Raw genomic sequence first — 18,026 nt, forward strand, 5'->3', positions numbered from 1 at the left:
TGCATCTTATGATCTTCATTTTTTTATCTGCATCTGTAATAAGGTCTAATAAAGTTTCTTTTTATGAATGATAGAAAGCATGACCATGAATAATTTAAACTGTCTATACCCAGGTATTGATATTGTTCATGTTATTGATATTAATCATTTATGTGTAGAGTAAAACTGAGATTCTCTTGGAGAAGATTGTGGTGTACTGAACTTTTCCTTTCTTTAGGAAGCAGCATCATACTGTTTTAATACTGATAGTTTTTTTTTCATCTCTGCTATTAGCATCAATTTATGCCTAGTTTGTTATCTTATTTTTCAAATTTTAATATATGTGAGGGCTTCATGCTTGCAAAAAATTTCTTAGTAGATATTTTATGTGAAATGGTAATGTAATTTGCTGATTATAGTCTTGTCCTTTCTGTTCCATTCTGCTCCATTCTATTCCAAAAGCATGATATATGTATACAGATTGACTAAGATGGTTAGAGTTGTGAATGGAGAAAAGAGAAGTTACTGTTTCTGATACCTGAACCAGTATCCATTTACCTTTCCATTATTTGAATCAAAGGAAAGGAAACTTTGATACTATCTAGTTTGTCTCTCTCTTTATAAACCATTAACTATGATAAGATTCTTAATTTTCATGATTTATTTCATGCTTTCCATTTTCTCTTATATGCAAATACAATGCGTTATTTCAAATCTTAATATTATGCAGTGCTCAACTGTTTCACATTAAAAATTGCAAACCACTGATACTTGAAGTTTCGTTAGCAATTGTATAACCAAAATAAATGGATTACATAGAAACAATGATTTTTTTCTATAATGTTAAGTGAAAAAAATGCACATGCCATTTTACATACTGCTGCTATTTTCAGTATATAAGAAACTAATAAAAAAATAAAAAGTAAATTCTTTAAGGTAATGAAGTTATGTAATCATATTTTTGTTTTAAAACTTTAATATTCTCACATTTATCTTTTTAATTAAAAATGAGGAAGTTAGAATTATGTGTATCTTTGAATGTTAAAAATGACGTTGTGCAAAAGTTGCTTCTTTTCTAATCTGTCATTATATACCCACATTCTATATTTACTTTTATGTCTTAAGTATTTTTTGTTTTTGTTTTTGACTGGCAGAATCCTATAATTCTTTCAAGGGTCAGATCTAATGTTAACCCCTCCCCATGCTTGAATTTCTTCTTTGTCTTTCTAATACAACACTTTGCACAGACATGTATTTTAGTATTGACTAGTGCACAGACATGTATTTTAGTCTTGACTAGTTGGTTGTCTTAAGTATTAGACTTTATTGGACCAGTGGAGCAAAAACAGACTGAAGCTGCAGCGATCTAGGTTCAAGTCCCCGTTCCCATAAAATTTACTAATTTTATGACCATCAACACATTATTTAACTGCTCTCAGTCTCAGTCTCATCTCTAAATTGGAGACAGTGCTATCTACCATATGAGACTGCAGTGAAGATTAAAGCAACATATGTTAAGAGGCCAGGTGTTCAGTAATTGCGTTCCTAATTAATAATTCTTGGAGCCTACCAAAGCTTTCAAGTTCTATAGCTACTTTCATTGGAACCTATTTGCTGTCTGAAACAGGAAGACTTAATCAAGTTGAAGACTAAACATAAAAAAAATAAATTTTAAAAATATATTATGTGACTAGGATTTTAATTGGCTTATTCTTGTAGGATTGATTTATTGAGATATTTTCTGCAATAATCTAAAATATTGCATTTTTAACTTTTTGTTTATTTTCCACATGCTTAACAACTGAGAATTGTCTTTGTTTTCAGAGATAGACTAAATATCCTTTTTTTTTTTAAAGTTTTTATTTGGGTAGCATATTGTTCTAGTTTGTTAGCTGCCAGAATGCAATATACCAGAAACAGAACGGCTTTTAAAAGGGGGAATTTAATGAGTTGAAAGTTTACAGTTCTAAGGCCGAGAAAATGTCCCAATTAAAACAAGTATATAGAAATGTCCAATCAAAGGCACCCAGGGAAAGATAACTTGGTTCAAGAAGGCCGATGAAGTTCAGGGTTTCTCTCTCATCTGGAAAGGCACATGGTGAACACGGTCAGGGTTCCTCTCTCGGCTGGAAGGGCACATGGCGAATACGGCATCATCTGTTAGTTTTCTCTCCTGGCTTCTGGTTGCATGAAGCTCCCCAGGAGGCATTTTCCTTCTTCATCTCCGAAGGTCGCTGGCTGGTGGACTCTCTGCTTCATGGTGCTGCAGCATTCTCTGCTCTCTGAATCCCTCATTCTCCAAAATATTTCCTCTTTTATAGGACTTCAAAAACTAATCAAGACCCACTCAAATGGGTGGAGACATGTCATCCCCTAATCCAGTTTAACAACCATTCTGAACTAAATCACATCAACCAGGGAGATGATCTCATTACAGTTTCAAATATACAGTACTGAATAGGGATTATTCTACCTTTACGGAATGGGATTTACATTTCGTAAAAACCTGGCTTTTCTTAGGGGGCATACTTCCTTTCAAACCAGCACACATATATACACTTGTTTCCCATTTTTCAATTATACAATTCAGTGGTGTTAATTACACTCACAAAATTGTGCTACTGTCACCATCATCCAATACCCAAGCTTTTCCATCATTCTAAGTACAAACTTCATACATTTTAAGCATTAACTATTCCCTGTCCTCAATGCATTCCCTGATAACCTATATTCTAAATTCTGCTCTATGAGTTCTCTTATTCTAATTATTTTTATCAGTGAACTAATATAGTATTTGTCCTTTTGTATCTGGCTTATTTTACTCAAATTGCTGTTTTCAAGGTTCATGAATGTTATAGTATGCATCAGAACTTCATTCCTCTTTTAGGGCTGAATAATATTCCGTTATATGTATATATCACATGTTGATCCATTCAATTATTGACAGACACTTGGCTTGCTGCCACCCATAATGACACTATGAACATTGGTGTACAAATATTTGTTCGAGGTCCTGCTTTAAATTCTTTTGAGTATATGCCTAGATGTTGGATTGCCGGGTCATATTATACATTGTGATGAATTGCCAAAAGGTTTCCTACAGCAGCTGTACCATTTTACATTGCCACCAACGATGAATGAGTGTTCCTATTTTTCCAAGTCCTCTTTATTTCTGTTTTTGTTTTTTTTTTTTTACTAGTAGCCATTCTAATGGGTGTGAAGTGGTATCTAAATGTGGTTTTGATTTTTCGTTTCTCCAGTGGCTAATGATGTTGAGCATCTTTTCATATGCTTATTGGCCATTTGTGTATTTTCTGTGGAGAAATATCCTTCATGTCTTTTGCCTATTTCTGAATTGGGTTGCTTGTCTTTTTGTTGTTTAGTTATAGCAGCTCTTTTTTTTTTTTAACATGGGCAGGCACCGGAACTACGCTCTCGGAGTGATATCATCTTATCAAGAATCTAAACATCAGTTCTTTTAGACATGATTTGACTGGGGATCCTACAGATTCAGAACTTGAGTTCTAATAAGACAATGCTGCTGATGAATTCCAGTTGTCCCTTTAATTTGCTGTGTGACCTTTTGACCGCCTCTTAAGCTTTCAAAGCCTAAGCTTTCTTCATCTATAAAATGGAAATATTAACATCATACTCATAATACGAAATGAGATAGTTCATGTAATGCTTTTAGCACATATTAATTGTTCAATATGTTAACTATTAATTTATTATCTTAATAACTGCAACTTAAGACCTGAGTATCAAGAAATATCTAGCTATTCTCTTTTTCACCTTTTTTATACTCCTAGGCTTTGAAAACAAAAATATAAGTAACATGAGATAAAAGACCTACAAATCTCCACAGTTACTAAAAGCTAACTGGAAAGAAAGTTTATTTGTGTATATATAATTATACATGGGGTATTATAGTGAATATACATGGTAGCTTGAAGTGTAGATTATTATTTTATTAAATAATTCTGGATTCTATTTTTAGATATTTGATTTAATGGATGCCAAAGCACGTTCTGATTGTATCAAAGAAATAGATCTCCTTAAGGTAAGTAACAAATGAACTTTTAAATATTTTGAACATAACTGAAGTGTTGATAAAAGTGATATAATATCATACTTACAAGAGAACGTATTTCTAAGAACTTATGTCACACTGATTTCAAGTTAACATGTATGTTTTAATCTAGGAAATAGATAACGTGAGCATAAGCACTGAAGACATTTTTTATTGACCATCACAACCAGACATATTCTAATTACATAATTAATACATATTATCATCATCTCAAATGTGATTGAGATGAAATCTACATTGAAACTGTAGATTGATCTAAATGTCTCACTTGTTTTTATTTTATTTCTGAGCCGTTTTTCCAGATTTAACAAGGATGGATTAGGAATTAGGTTTTGATTTTTCATCTAGTCAAAAAATATGCGATTTCAGTTATCTCTGCATTGCTTCTTTTCTTGTGAAATGCTCCGGCTAATTTATATTTTAAATTTTAGGTAATTCTTAGGTGTTCTTTAATGTGATCTATTTGTGTTAGTACCTGAAATGAATCAGATTATCCAAAAAGATAAGAGTAAGGAGCAGAATGAACCATATTGTTTCATGTTCTAGTAGTTGGAGTAATTGATTTATAAAATATATAAACCTTTGTTATAGAAGTACTATATCATATATAGATATAATATGTAGAAAATTTGGTGGTGTCCTATAATCAGAAGGAGGGGAAGAGTATCACCCATATACTTTCTGAGGTAATTCTTGAATAATTTTCTTTGAGAAGCTATTTGCCTTATGTTAACTTTATGCTTGTTTTCTTTCTCAGCAACTCAATCATCCAAATGTTATTAAATATTATGCCTCATTCATTGAAGATAATGAGCTAAATATAGTTTTAGAATTAGCAGATGCTGGTGATCTATCCAGAATGATAAAGGTAACTTTTTTAGAAAATTGTTTTCAAATTTAATTTTTCTAATAGACTTTACTGTTAAATATATAGGTATATCAGGTACCTTAAATTAAAAACCTCAGTACAATGCTTAACATGTGATTGATATGTAATAAATGGTAGGGGATAGTGATGATAATGATTATAAAACTGGTTTACTTAAAACAAAGTTCACATCGATCAACTTAGGTATATGAAATCTGAAAACCAACTTGGAAGCAGTTTTTTAGTGTCTTCTGCACACTGAAATTACAATTTTGCAGCTTGATTTGTCTGAACTTGATCCTGGATCTCTGGACAATAGAGAAAAGAGAACAGAAAGAGATTCTATAGCCCTTGGACATCAAACCCTGACTCAATCACTTAAAAGTTATTCATTTTTCTATTCTAAGAGCATATTGGTTAAGTTTAAGTTCAGTTACAAGTAATAGAAACCCCCAGAAGAGCAGTTGCCTTAAAACTATTGTTTTTGTACAGCAGTAACTTCATGTCACATATTCTCAAAACCGAAATAATTGTAGAACCTACTTCAGAATAGTTGTGTTGAGTAAATCAATTACTGTTTATAAAGTGTTTACAACAGAACCTCATACAATAGCTAGTGCTATTGCTACTACTACTACTACTACTACTACTTTCTTTGTGACGTAAAAGTCCAGGACTAACATGGTGACTCTTTATCAGTTTCTCAGGAATACAGTCTACTTCCAGCTTACCATGTTTCACTATTCCTAGGCATGAAGAGACAAAGGATATTTGCTGGCTGTCTCTTAAGGCACATTCCTGGATGCTGCTGTACATTTTCCCTTTCATCTTACTTGGCTAGAACTTAGTCTCATGAATACATCTAGATGCAGGAAAGGTTGATAATAGTCTTTGTTTGACTAGCCAAATAGCCAGCAAAACTTCTATAACTCTGGAAACATGAGTTGAATAGATTCGGTGCATGACTAGCAGTCTCTGTTACATGCAATTATTGTAAGGATTTTAAAAGAAGCAATTTTAGGTGTTTTAGTTGCATTTTATTTAATCTTCACAAGTATTCTGAGAGATAAACAACACTTAGAGAAAATAAGTAACACTGCTAGTAAATGGCAGAACTGGTATTTGAAGACAGTTTTTCTGATGCAAAAATCCATGTGTTTTCCTCTAGCCTTTAAAGATTTTTGTATCACAGAACTTTTGACAGTTAGATGAAAGCCCTTGACCTTCCGGCCAGAAACATGTTGATGTACTTATAGTTTTGCATTTCGTTTCAAAGGGTTCCCAGATTCTCCGATCAAGGGGTTCATATCCTTTGGCAGTAGTTAAGAACCCTGCTCTCTAGTGTGGTTCAGTATCAGTTACTTAAACTTTCTTGTCACTCAACTTTCTTTAAGGTTAGTACCCTCATCTGTAAGATGGAGATGATTCATGGGTCTGTTTTTTATATTATTAAAACACTACATAAAAGGAAGTAATATTGTTTTTATTATCTCATGGAATGCTATCAAGCTGACTTTGTTTAAACTCCCAGAGTTAGAGTGAGTCACTTCTCATCTGATATTCTGTTTTAGGGACTTTCCAATACTAGACAAACAGCTAACCATTGACAAATAAATCTTTGCACATTAAGGGACAATAAAAACTTATAGTCATAATTTTAAAAAGAAATGCAAGGATCCAATCCAAAATAGTATAAAAAAGCTGTCTACCAAGATGAGAAATATGAAAGCAAACATAAATAGTCCTTACAAGAAACAACTAATATAAAATTCTTTGCCCAAATCTTTAGGTATGAGAGTTATTTAATTACATGTTGTTGGGGAGGAAAGAGAGCAAACCATTATCAGGCAAATACCTGCTGAAGCTTGACTAAAACAAGCAGTTTCATTTATTAAGTCTTGCCCTTGGTTGAGAGGTTGGTAATTCGGGGTTTTGATTGTCATCTAGAGTTTCTTTCTTTCCTCTAATTTAGTTTTCTTTCTTTTCTACTCCTAGTACACGTATTAGTTGTTGAACCTGGCCAGTTGCCAAGGCATGCCTGAGCATATAACACTTAGCTTGGAAGAATATTCCTATCCTTTCATTACTTGAGAAAACTAATGCAAAAGCAGAGGGCCTAATAAGAATTCTATCCTGTCCAACTGCAGCTTATTCAAATTTATTAGGCCAATGAGGAAGGAAGGATTTGTAAGTGTGATCTTATATTTATTGTGGTGATTAACTTAGCTCCCTTATTTAAACATACTACTGTCAGTTGATATTATTAAGGAAATTTTCTATCAGCTGATCCAGTAGATATAATAAGATAGATTCAGAACACAGAATTGGCAATGAGTAGTAACTCAGTATTACTATGTATACAGTATAGTTGTTGACACCCTTGAATACCTGTAGGATTTCTGACTAAAATTTGAAGGTATCTATCATGTAAAAGATTATTAAAAAAAAAAAAAAGAAATTCTTTTGAATTTCAGATATGAGCTGATCCCTAATGAGTTTTATATGCCTATATAATAACATAATACACTTTGGTAGAATACTGAATTGGTTTCTTCTTTACAGAATTGGTAGTATCATCCCTTCTTCCTCTCCAGCAGGCTTTATTGAATAAGCCTTTAGTGAGCCTGTCCTTTATTTTAGGTACCACTAGTTAACTGACTTAGTCAAGAAATAAGACATTTTGGGTGAGGTTCCCTAGTCATCTTGGAGCTGTTCTAAAGATTGAAAATTATGTTAACAAACCTCTAGGCTTTATAACAATCACAGCCTGATGGCCATAGTAGAAAGTTATACCAATGTCCTTAACAGTGAGGTGACCAAGTAGTTTCAGATAAGTAGATTATCTTTATATCCAGGTTACATTTCTGTATGTCTTTTGTGGTTTAATATTTTAGATCTGACTAAGTGTCTAAATTAGATCCAAAGAGAATAATTTAATAGCTTGGGAGGTTCTCTCCAAGCTTTGTGTTTATTTTTAAAATATAAAATAAAAGGCCCTCTTGTCTTTTATTTATTTTCTCAAGTGAAAGTCCTTCTTCTTCCTCCCTTCATTCCCACCTCCCACAGGTAATTAATAGTAATTTTAATGTACATAAAACCTTCCCTCTCGATTTCTTCATCTGTAAAATGAAAATAAGACTAATTCATCTGAATATGAAAGCATTCTTTAAAGTGTGAATCTGAGACACTTGACAAATTATTATCAATGTATATAATCTGTGCTTTGGACCCTCCAAAATACAATGAAATACTTGGTTTATTATATTTGTTTCTCTATTTCAATTGGATAAATAGCATTTTCCAGAACATTGATTCTTCAGTAGCATTGTTTTAGCACACTTTTAGATGTAAGATATATTGGAAATAATTATATCACTAAATAAAATTATAGATTACCAAAAAAAATCTCTTCCCCACTTTATATTCTATCTTTATGCATGCACAAATATATATGTATGATTTATTGATAATTTCCATTGTTTTTTATTCTTATACACAGAGCTCAAATAAAACTCTCTCTCTCTCTCTGTATATATATGCACACACTCACACAATTATTTCTATTTCTGTTGCATAGATTCCTATAAATAGTATGGCTGGGTTATAAGTTATACCCATTTTAAATTGTAGTATTTACTGCCATGTTACTCTCTAAGTTGGTTATACCAATCTGTACCTTTTCTTTGAAACCAGCTCTTTATTCCATTTATTTATCTATTGGATATTTACTGTATGCCTTCTTGGAACTCATGGTCCATGAGAGAGATAGACATTTAACTAACAACCATAGAAAAATGTATAGCTGCAGCTGTAGTAAGTTATATAAGTGGAAAGTGTGGGTTATAATGGAGCTTATAACAGGACAGCCTAATCTAGACGGGGGGATTTCTGATGGTAGTGGAAAGATTTTGGACAGTAGTGATATATGATCTCAATTTAAGTTACTTAATCAAAATGGTTGAGCTACAATATCTCATTCATAAAATAGGGCTAATAATATGTGTCTTATAATGTTACTTTGAGGATTAAATAATAGTAATCATGATAAATGTGTATATATATATATATCTAATATGTGCACACACATACATATATTTATATGTACTATCTGAGTATATGATACTTGGTACTTTATTCTATTTAAACCTCTGATCATCACTCTACCTCCCTCCCTTGTATCACACAAAATCTACTTTTCCTTATTCTTCACAGATGATATCACCCTTCCTGTTTCACCAAATAAATAGAGGTCATCAGACAGGAATACCCTCATCTTTCCATGACCAAACCTATTAGGCCAACTTGTATCTAACCATGTTCACTCCTCCTTCCCTCCTGTTGCCATATCCCTTGTTAGTCAGGAGGTGTTATTACTGTGTCCCTCCACCTTGGTTCTCTATCCTGCCTTCCCCCACATTCTCAGAAACCTTAAAATTATTCTCTATTCCCAGTCCCATATCAGCAGCCATTTTGCATCTGATAGATTCCTTCAATCTCATTTTAACATGCTCAAACCAGTGTTATTTTAAACATGGTTTCATGTACACACATGCATGCATAAGAAGGGACAATAAGGATGGACAGGTATTACTATTTGAAATAAAACTATTGCTGTTTAAAATAAGATCAAAGAAGGTCTTACTATTCCTACTTCATCCCAGCTTTTCCTTCAGTTACTGCCCTAGTTGTGTTTTACTTCATGCCAAATACTCTTGATCCTGTTTGCAGCACAACAAATGAAATGGCTTTTGAGTGGCCTCTGTCATTAAATCCAGTGGACTTCTTTCCAGTCCTCATTTTTTTTTGATCTCTCAATGGCATTTGGCTCTGTTCTTCCTACTCTTCCACTGGTTATTGAATCCCAGGGTCCCTTGGTTTTCTTCCTACCTCTCTGGAAACTCTAGTGTTCCCTCTTCTTCCTGAATCGAACCCAAGAACTCTGCCTGCTGAGCCACCATGGCCCACTCTAAATGATGGAGTTTTTAAAGCTTCAGTTCTGGCTTTCTTTTTGCTTTATATTCTTCATAGCTAATTTTGTCAAAACCATGGATTCAGTTACTCTCTATACTCTTGTTGACTCACAATTTTTTTTATCTTTAGCCTAGGACTCTCTTTTAATTCTGAACCCATCTAACTCAACATGTTTATAAACAAATTTGAGATCTTCCTCTCAAACTGCTTTTCTCCTATGTTCCCTAACTCAAGGAATGGTACCACAGTCTATCCATTTGTTCATGCTGGAAACCAGGGCTCTTCTTTGATACCTCTCTATACCTTCTCATTTTCAGTCTTTCACCAAGTTCTGTTTATTTTTTCTTCTAAATGTCTTGCAAATTTCTCCATCTAGCTCTATTTACGTTTCTCTCCTTTCAGTATAAAGTAATATTATCTCTTACTTAGAGAGTGAGAGCCTCCTAACTGATCTCCCAACATCCAGCACCCATTCCTCAAACTTATTTTTCCATCAGTCTTTAAGAGGGGGGAGGAGGAGAAGAAAAAGAAAATCCTCTACTTTCAAATTCTTCTCAAGTTTCCCATTGAGAATAAAGATGAAAACATTGGACAAGATTTACCAAAGCTTGTGTGATCTAGAATGTAAGATCCCCGAGGAAGAGATCTTCATCTGTTTTTGTGTATTCACATGTCCTAAATGTCTAGAACAGTGCTGGGCACAGTCTGTGCTCAGTAAGTGTTTTACTTTAGCATTTGGTCCCTCCTACGCTCCAGCACCTTGATTTTTCACTTAATGTAATGTGCCCTGCTTGTTGCTGCTTCAGAGTGTTCATGCATGTAGTTCCATCTGCCTGGGATGCTCTTCACCCTGTTTGTTGATCTATTTATCCTTCAGTTCTCAGCTCCAATATCACTTCCTCAAGGATATCTCCTTTGACCCATAGACTCTTGTATTCTGTTAATGCCCTCAAGAGTGTCCTTCTTTCATAGCTCTTAGTAATGTAAGCATGTAGTTGGATTATTTTGTTGATATCTGTATTTCCTATTGGACTTAAAACTCTGTTGAGTATAGAGAACCATGTCCATTTTGCTTATCAATTTCTAGGGACATTCCTGGATCATAGGAAAAATTCCATAAGTAAGTGGTAGATAAATGAAGAAAAGTTGGTTCTTTTATGTCTGATACAATTCTCAGTCCAGGGTCCAGTAAGTGGCATGGTTGGTTGTATACTAGGCACAGAAGTTTCATATTCAGATCTGGTAGGGAAGTTTCACATTCAGGTCTGGTAGGGAATTGCTAAAATCTTGAGTGATTTGATGGCCTAAGAGAAGTCACTGTTCTAATAGAGGAATTTTTTTTTTTCCTGAGAAATTCTAAAACTGTTTTCGATGCACCCTTGTTAGTGTTGTAAGTGATTCTTTATAAAGAGACTACATTAGGAAAGAATCAGGAATGTCTTCTGTGAAGGAACATGACAGTGATTTAACCCTTTATAAAGGACCCCAGTATATGCTTGAATTGTAAAGAACCCGTTTTATTTCTTTACAATGAGTAATAATATCTATAAATCATTGTGCCTCTAAATAACAATGTATTTCACTCTTTCAAGTCTTCAGCTTAATTGGTGTAGAAGAGAAAATATAGCTCCTGGTATATATTCCAGAAATGAACCTCTGGATAGCATTGCATCAAAGATTTTTACAAGTAAATAATTAATTGGTTTAGAGTAGGCTGACAAATATAATTAAGCAATTTATAGTTGAAATATTCAGTATTTCTCTAATTAGTGACAAAGGAATACCTGGGGCTGTGGTCAGATGAAATACTTCCCAGATGAGTTTTAGGATAAAAGGAAATCCAGGATGTTTCATAATGTATTTCTTCATTATCAGTAATCAGAATTTTGAAGGAAAGTAGACTCTTTCAAAACAGATTTCACCATATTAACTTGCACTATATATGCTGTACATTTTCATTATTGTAGCCTAAACTAGACCAAAACATATTCTCTTCCATAGTATGTACTATCATACTGTGTATTTTTATCCTTCTAATGTCAAGAAACCTATTTGGTGATAGAGACTTATATAGAGATGAGAACTAGTCTCAAAAATATCTAAAGATTTTTGTTTGTTTCAGCTTAATTTGTCATAGAGATACTACTAAAATGTATTTTAAATTGTCATAGCCCATTTTGCAAAATATAGCTCGTTTCTTGTACTATTTATGAGTGCCTATTAACAGCCAGTGTTTGAGACATATAGAAGAGACTATAAAGGCATTTATTTAATGTTATATTTTTCTAAGCCTGTATTTTCTAAAATGTGAATAAAACAAAATATAAACTTAATGAGATAAATCTCTTCAGGGGAAACTTAGAAGTTTGTTATCTGCTGAAAGAGCTTCATACCATGTCACACTGGCTAAGAAGAATGTGATTGTTATTCTCATAAATGTTTGTCAGTGAAATATGCAGTGCAGTTAATTTAGATGGGTCTATTCTTTTGTGCCAAGAGTTAGGCACAATTATATATAATTAGTTAAGGCTGCAGCTTCTTAGTCCTAATATATTTAGATATAGGCTATCTTGGATTGTTAATGTTCTATATTCTTTTTGATTATCATTTGTGTGTCATTCCCTTTAATTTTGGTAGGAACCTCAAATTTTTTTCTTTATGTAGACAAAATTAATTTTATACAATGATTTTTAATGTGTTTAGAATCTAACTTTTTATTAGTTGTTTATTGCTATGTTAAAAATTACCACATACTCAGCAGTTTAAAACAATGCAAATTTATTATCTCACAGGTTCTGTGGGTTTGGAGCCCAGACTGCTTAGTGAGTTCTCTGCTCAGGGTCTTTCAGGACTAAAATCAAGGTGGCAACTGGGACTGCAGTCTCATCTGAGGCTCTGCGTCTTTCTTCCAAGTTCACTGATTGTTGGGATAATTCAGTTCCTGCATTTGTGGAACTGAAGTCCCTAGAGTCTATTTTTCAACCAGGGACCATTCTCAGTCCCTAGATGCTGCCTGCCATTCCATTCCATGACTCTTCCACGTGGTAGTTTGCTTCTTTAAGGCCAGCAGAAAAGTCTCACTGGCTTCCAATCTCACTGACTTCTTTGGCGAGCTTGCCTGATTAGGTCAGGCCCATCCAAGATAATTTCCCTTTTGAATGATTCGAAGTCAGTTGATTAGGAACATTAATTACATCTGCCATTTAAGATATAATGTGAGTGTGATATCCCATCATAGTCACACATCCAACTCAAGGTGGGGGATGGGAATTATACACCAAGAGGTGAATGTATTTCGAGAGAAATTTATCTTAGAATTCTACTTACCACAGGTTTTGATAAGCTTCTTAGAAAATAAATTATAATTTGGAGATTATGATTATCTTGAAATGTCATAACATGTATCTTGTTCACTTACTTAGTTTTTGTTGGTTTTCACATTTGTGGACCAATGTTTTATTTGTATTTACCCAAATTAAGAGGTTGTATTGGAAATAAAATCACTTTCAAATATCTTTTAGGATTACACTCTGGACTTCTGGATCTTAAAAGTGAAAAGCTTTCCAGTAGTACTACCTGAAATTAATAGTTTACCAAGCTACCTACACTTCTAATTTTAGTATCTGGTATAAAATAAGTAGGACATGTCATACAGCTATGAGAATTTGCAGTGGTTCCAATGAAATTTTTTTAAAAAGATTGTCTGTCTTATATATCACTCTAGAATTATTCTAAGGTCTTAAGGTTACAAATCAGGTTACTATCTGAGAAAAAATCTAAATAGAATTGACTATTATATAAAGAGTTACATATAATACATGTACACCTGTGTGTCTATGTACATCCACTTAGATTTGTCTATATATGATATGTATATGTGTTAATTTTACAGAACAAATATTACCCAAAAAATGTCAAATGGGTTTTCTTTCATCCTTAAAGTAATTCGATAGCAATATAGGATTTAGTGATTGTATAATTGAAAATTATATAGCATATTGGCCACTAAGAGGTTCTGTGAGTAAAACTAAAAGGTAATATATGTATTTACTTGATGAAAATTCGAAGACAGTTTTCAAGGCGCTTAACACTCCTTAAATTTGAATGTAGTATTGATCTAAATCTACCTTTTAAAAACTGGGTAATACCAGTACTAGTAATTATGTTAGCTACAGACAATTAGGTAAAGAGAAGGGTGCTCTTGTCCCCTTTATGCTGAGCATCATTTTCTCTCACTCAGACTGTTGAGAGTTTTGCTGACTCATTATTGCTCTGCTGTGTTTTCTTTGTCCATTAAGAAAATAGAAATATCTTTCCAATTGTCTTACTCTTGTCTGCTATAACAGAACAAGAAAGAATTCATTAAAAAGGCAAGTGTTTCTGTTTATCTTCATGATCTTCTATACTTTCCTTGAGATTGACTTTCTATTTTTTTTTAATCTCACCTTCTTTATCCTTGGTACTCTGATGCAGTAGAGAAACATCTTAAGTATTTCCAAGTATTTACTCTATGTCAGTTTTAGTAACATGGAATCTTCTCTTGACAATTATTCATGTGGCAGCAATGCTAAGATCATTCATTATAGTGATTCTGATAGATCCATATATATTTTTTAATCTTTTGTAAACCCTGACTAAGTTTCCTTCACATGGATGATCGTTTTTCAGAAGCAGCTGTTTGGGGGGGAAAATGATGGCTTTATAAGCACTTATTTTGTTTGCTAAATAATTTGAACTTTATTTTTTTCATCCTTTGCTCAGATTTTTTATATTTGTTTCACATTTTCTACCCTAAGGTAAAATATATTTTTGACTTCTGTTACTAATCCATACAATTTTTGCTTTTCAGAATGAGTAAATTGCATTTATATTCTAAATTATCATCTAGAAACAACTGAGTGACTTAACAGATTTTCCCAACGTTACAGGAAAAGAAAAAGGCTAAGAGAGTTTAGACAGGAAATATCTTATCAAAGTATATAAAATGAGATGTTGATGATAAATATTATCAGTGATCTTATGCCCCGGGCCTATTCTATTTAGCACCTTCTTAAGTGACTTAAGATATCTGAATATTATTTGGCGTGCCAAGAGTGAAAAGATTCACACACTGAAAATTAATATTACATACCAAAAATTTAATTCATATGTAACTATTTTACACATTTACATGATTCTCCCAAATTGTGTACAGCAAGTATTTGTGTAATTAAATCTATCAGTGCCTCATTATAACCTCTCAAGAAAAGTGTTTCCATATAAAGATGAATACATAATAAAATATTATACTTAGAACTGTCACTTATATTTTCAGAAGTGTCCCATCTTTTTTGTCACTTGTCTCTGTACATTTAATTCTTTGAAATCACTACTGCAAAATGTAGTCTTATACAATGCATTATAAATAGTGATATATTTCTGTCTGACACCCCTTCTGTGGTAAATGTTTTACCTGATTGCAAGTTTGCAACAAAGAACTCTAGCTCTCCTGTCATCTCATGTGAAGACCATTTATAGAATTAAGTGGGCCAGTAGGGGTCTTTGAGAGATTTATTTGCTCTGTTTTTATTAACAAGAGATATGAAGGTAGGCCACCCCAGTAAGTAAGTTTGAAAATGTGCCAAACAGGCATTTATTGTTTATGCTGTATTTGTAACTGCAATTATAGAAACCTAGATTATATTTTAGAGGTAGGGAGACCTTAGAAATCATCTCCAAACTTTTTGTTTTAACATAATGAGAAAACTGAAGGCCAGTGTGGTTAATGACTTGTTCAAGGTCATACAACCAGTTACTGTCAGATTTCATAATCAGTTTTATTATTAAAAAGTGACTATGGATTGTGTTAGTGGCTCATTTAAACATTTAACAGCACTCTCAAGCAGAAAATGTTTCCTTATGTATAACATAAATCATTTACTTCCTCTTGATAAATACTTGGTAGAGATGGAAGACAGCTGATGCCTGGAATGCCAATTCTCTTATAACTTCATTAATAACATTATGTAGTTATCATTTCTCCTATCCCTCTTCAAGTTCTCCACAAGTATCTGTAGTTACGGTGGCCAGAACACAATAGACTGTACACCAGGATTACATTTTTCTTTGTTTTTGTTTAAATATAGCAATATTTAAAGTTATATCTAAAGGATGCTTGATATGTGGATCCCAGAAGAGCTAACTAATTTGCAGGGCTCTCTGTGAGTATACTGGTTGCACATATCTGATAGTTCCAGTGTTTTGGCTTAATCTTTCCCCTTTAAAGATTAACATGCAAAACTATGAGGGCTTAAATATTTTGATATACTATGGAGATGCATTATTTTCATAAAATTAGAAAATATATTTATTTTTCTCTATTGATGAGTTTATGCTGGGTAAATTTCATTGGAGCTCTCCCCAAGATTTTTTTAGTAGGAAGGCTAGAATTGCAAAATTTAGAAATATGTAGTATATATTCTACTTGGAGTTGTAGTACCTTCAATTCAGGAGCCAAGTGACCCAGTTGACCAAAAAATGGCACTTAGATTGTCAGTGTCCACCATATAATTGAATTTGGACATTTAGTTTGTAGGAGGAGATTTGGAGATTGAAAAAAAAGTGATTTTCCTAAAATCTTTGAATGGAGGGAGCTTGCAACAGGTATCCTTTTTTATGTTCATACAGAGCACTTTGATGAATGGAAATACGTTTTTCCAAGTGTTCTACTTTGCTAGCTACCAGAATGCAATATACAAGAAATGGATTGGCTTTTTAAAAGGGGAATTTAATAAGTTGCTAGTTTACAGTTCTAAGGCCGAGAAAATGTCCCAATTAAAACAATTCTATAGAAATGTCCAATCCAAGGCATCCAGGGAAAAACACCTTGGTTCAAGAAGGCTGATGAAGTTCAAGGTTTCTCTCTCAAGTGAGAAGGCACATGGCGAACACGGTCAAGGTTTCTCTCTCATCTGGAAAGGCATGTGGCAAACACGGCATCATCTGCTAGCTTTCTCTCCTGGCTTCCTGTTTCATGAAGCTCCTAGGGAGCTTAGCTTCTCATGGCTATGTCATTCTGCTCTCTCAAAATCTCTCTTTTTCTCCAAAATGTTTCCTCCTTTATAGGATTCCGGTAAACTAATCAAGACCCACCCAAATGGATGGAAACATGTCTCCATCTAATCCAATTTGACAATCACTCTTGGTTGAGTCAAATCTCCAGTTTCAAACATACAGTACTGAATAGGGATTAGAAGAAACAGCTGCCTTTAAAAAATGGCATTAGGATTAAAACATGGCTTTTCTAGGGTACATAAACATTTTCAAACCAACACACCAAGTGTGCAGAATTTCATCTAACTGTAATGCTGCCATTATTTTTACCCATAAGTGAGAATATAATATACTCTGATGTATGTATATATGTTATATTTACATTAGTTAGCTAATCTGTTGCATCAGAGTTTTAAATTTGAATAATGCTCCATGTTTATTTGAATAATGTTTGTGAAGATAGAAAATGTGCTTTTAAAATAAAAAGATTTGAAACCTTGCATAGAGAAAAGACTAGCCTACTTTTTAAAAAGACTAAACAAAAATTATGTCCAAATATGCATGTATACCTGAGTTTTAATTTCTTCCTATTCATAAATGTTTAGATACTTTATTTTTAGGTATAAAAAATTGCAATTGTATTTCATAATGTAAATAAGGTAAGAATGTCATATCACATTTTCTTTTTCATATAAAACTTTATATTGATATTAACCTTTTATGAAGTCCAGTTGTGTTATTGCTTTACTAAAAGCTTACTAAATGACATGTACATTAAGCCTAACAATTCTTTTATTTCTTTCACCTAAGCATTGATTTTAAAAATTTCTTTATGTTGGCACTAGATATTTTAAAAAAATATTTCAGATATCTAGGGCTTTTGATTTTTCAGAAGTTTTGAAAAGTAGTGTTATTTGGCTAAAGAATTAACTTCTGAAAGATGTATATATATTTGTTAGAATAGGTTTCAGGGGAACATTCTTCTTTTGTAATACTTTGGCAGTATGGAAGTCCCTGTTTTGTGGTGCTAATATAAATTTTGCCAGTAGTAAAAAATATCTCAAATTTTTGTTTCCTTTTTGCTGT

The 18,026-nt window shown here is 33.0% G+C and overlaps 1 protein-coding gene across 9 annotated transcripts in view; it reads left to right on the top strand.

The window, feature by feature from the left end:
- The window catches only part of NEK7 (NIMA related kinase 7), a 149,387-nt gene that overhangs the window by 88,240 nt on the left and 43,121 nt on the right, over positions 1 to 18,026 (top strand). For all 9 annotated transcript variants that reach the window (XM_077157325.1, XM_077157329.1, XM_077157328.1 and 6 more), the window contains 2 exons: positions 3,977 to 4,039; positions 4,827 to 4,937. In XM_077157325.1, coding sequence (XP_077013440.1) covers positions 3,977 to 4,039; positions 4,827 to 4,937 — 174 coding nt within the window. The remainder of the gene's footprint in view (positions 1 to 3,976; positions 4,040 to 4,826; positions 4,938 to 18,026) is intronic.

The sequence above is a fragment of the Tamandua tetradactyla genome, chromosome 4, assembly GCF_023851605.1.
Source record: "Tamandua tetradactyla isolate mTamTet1 chromosome 4, mTamTet1.pri, whole genome shotgun sequence".
NCBI classification, from domain to species: Eukaryota; Metazoa; Chordata; class Mammalia; order Pilosa; family Myrmecophagidae; genus Tamandua; species Tamandua tetradactyla.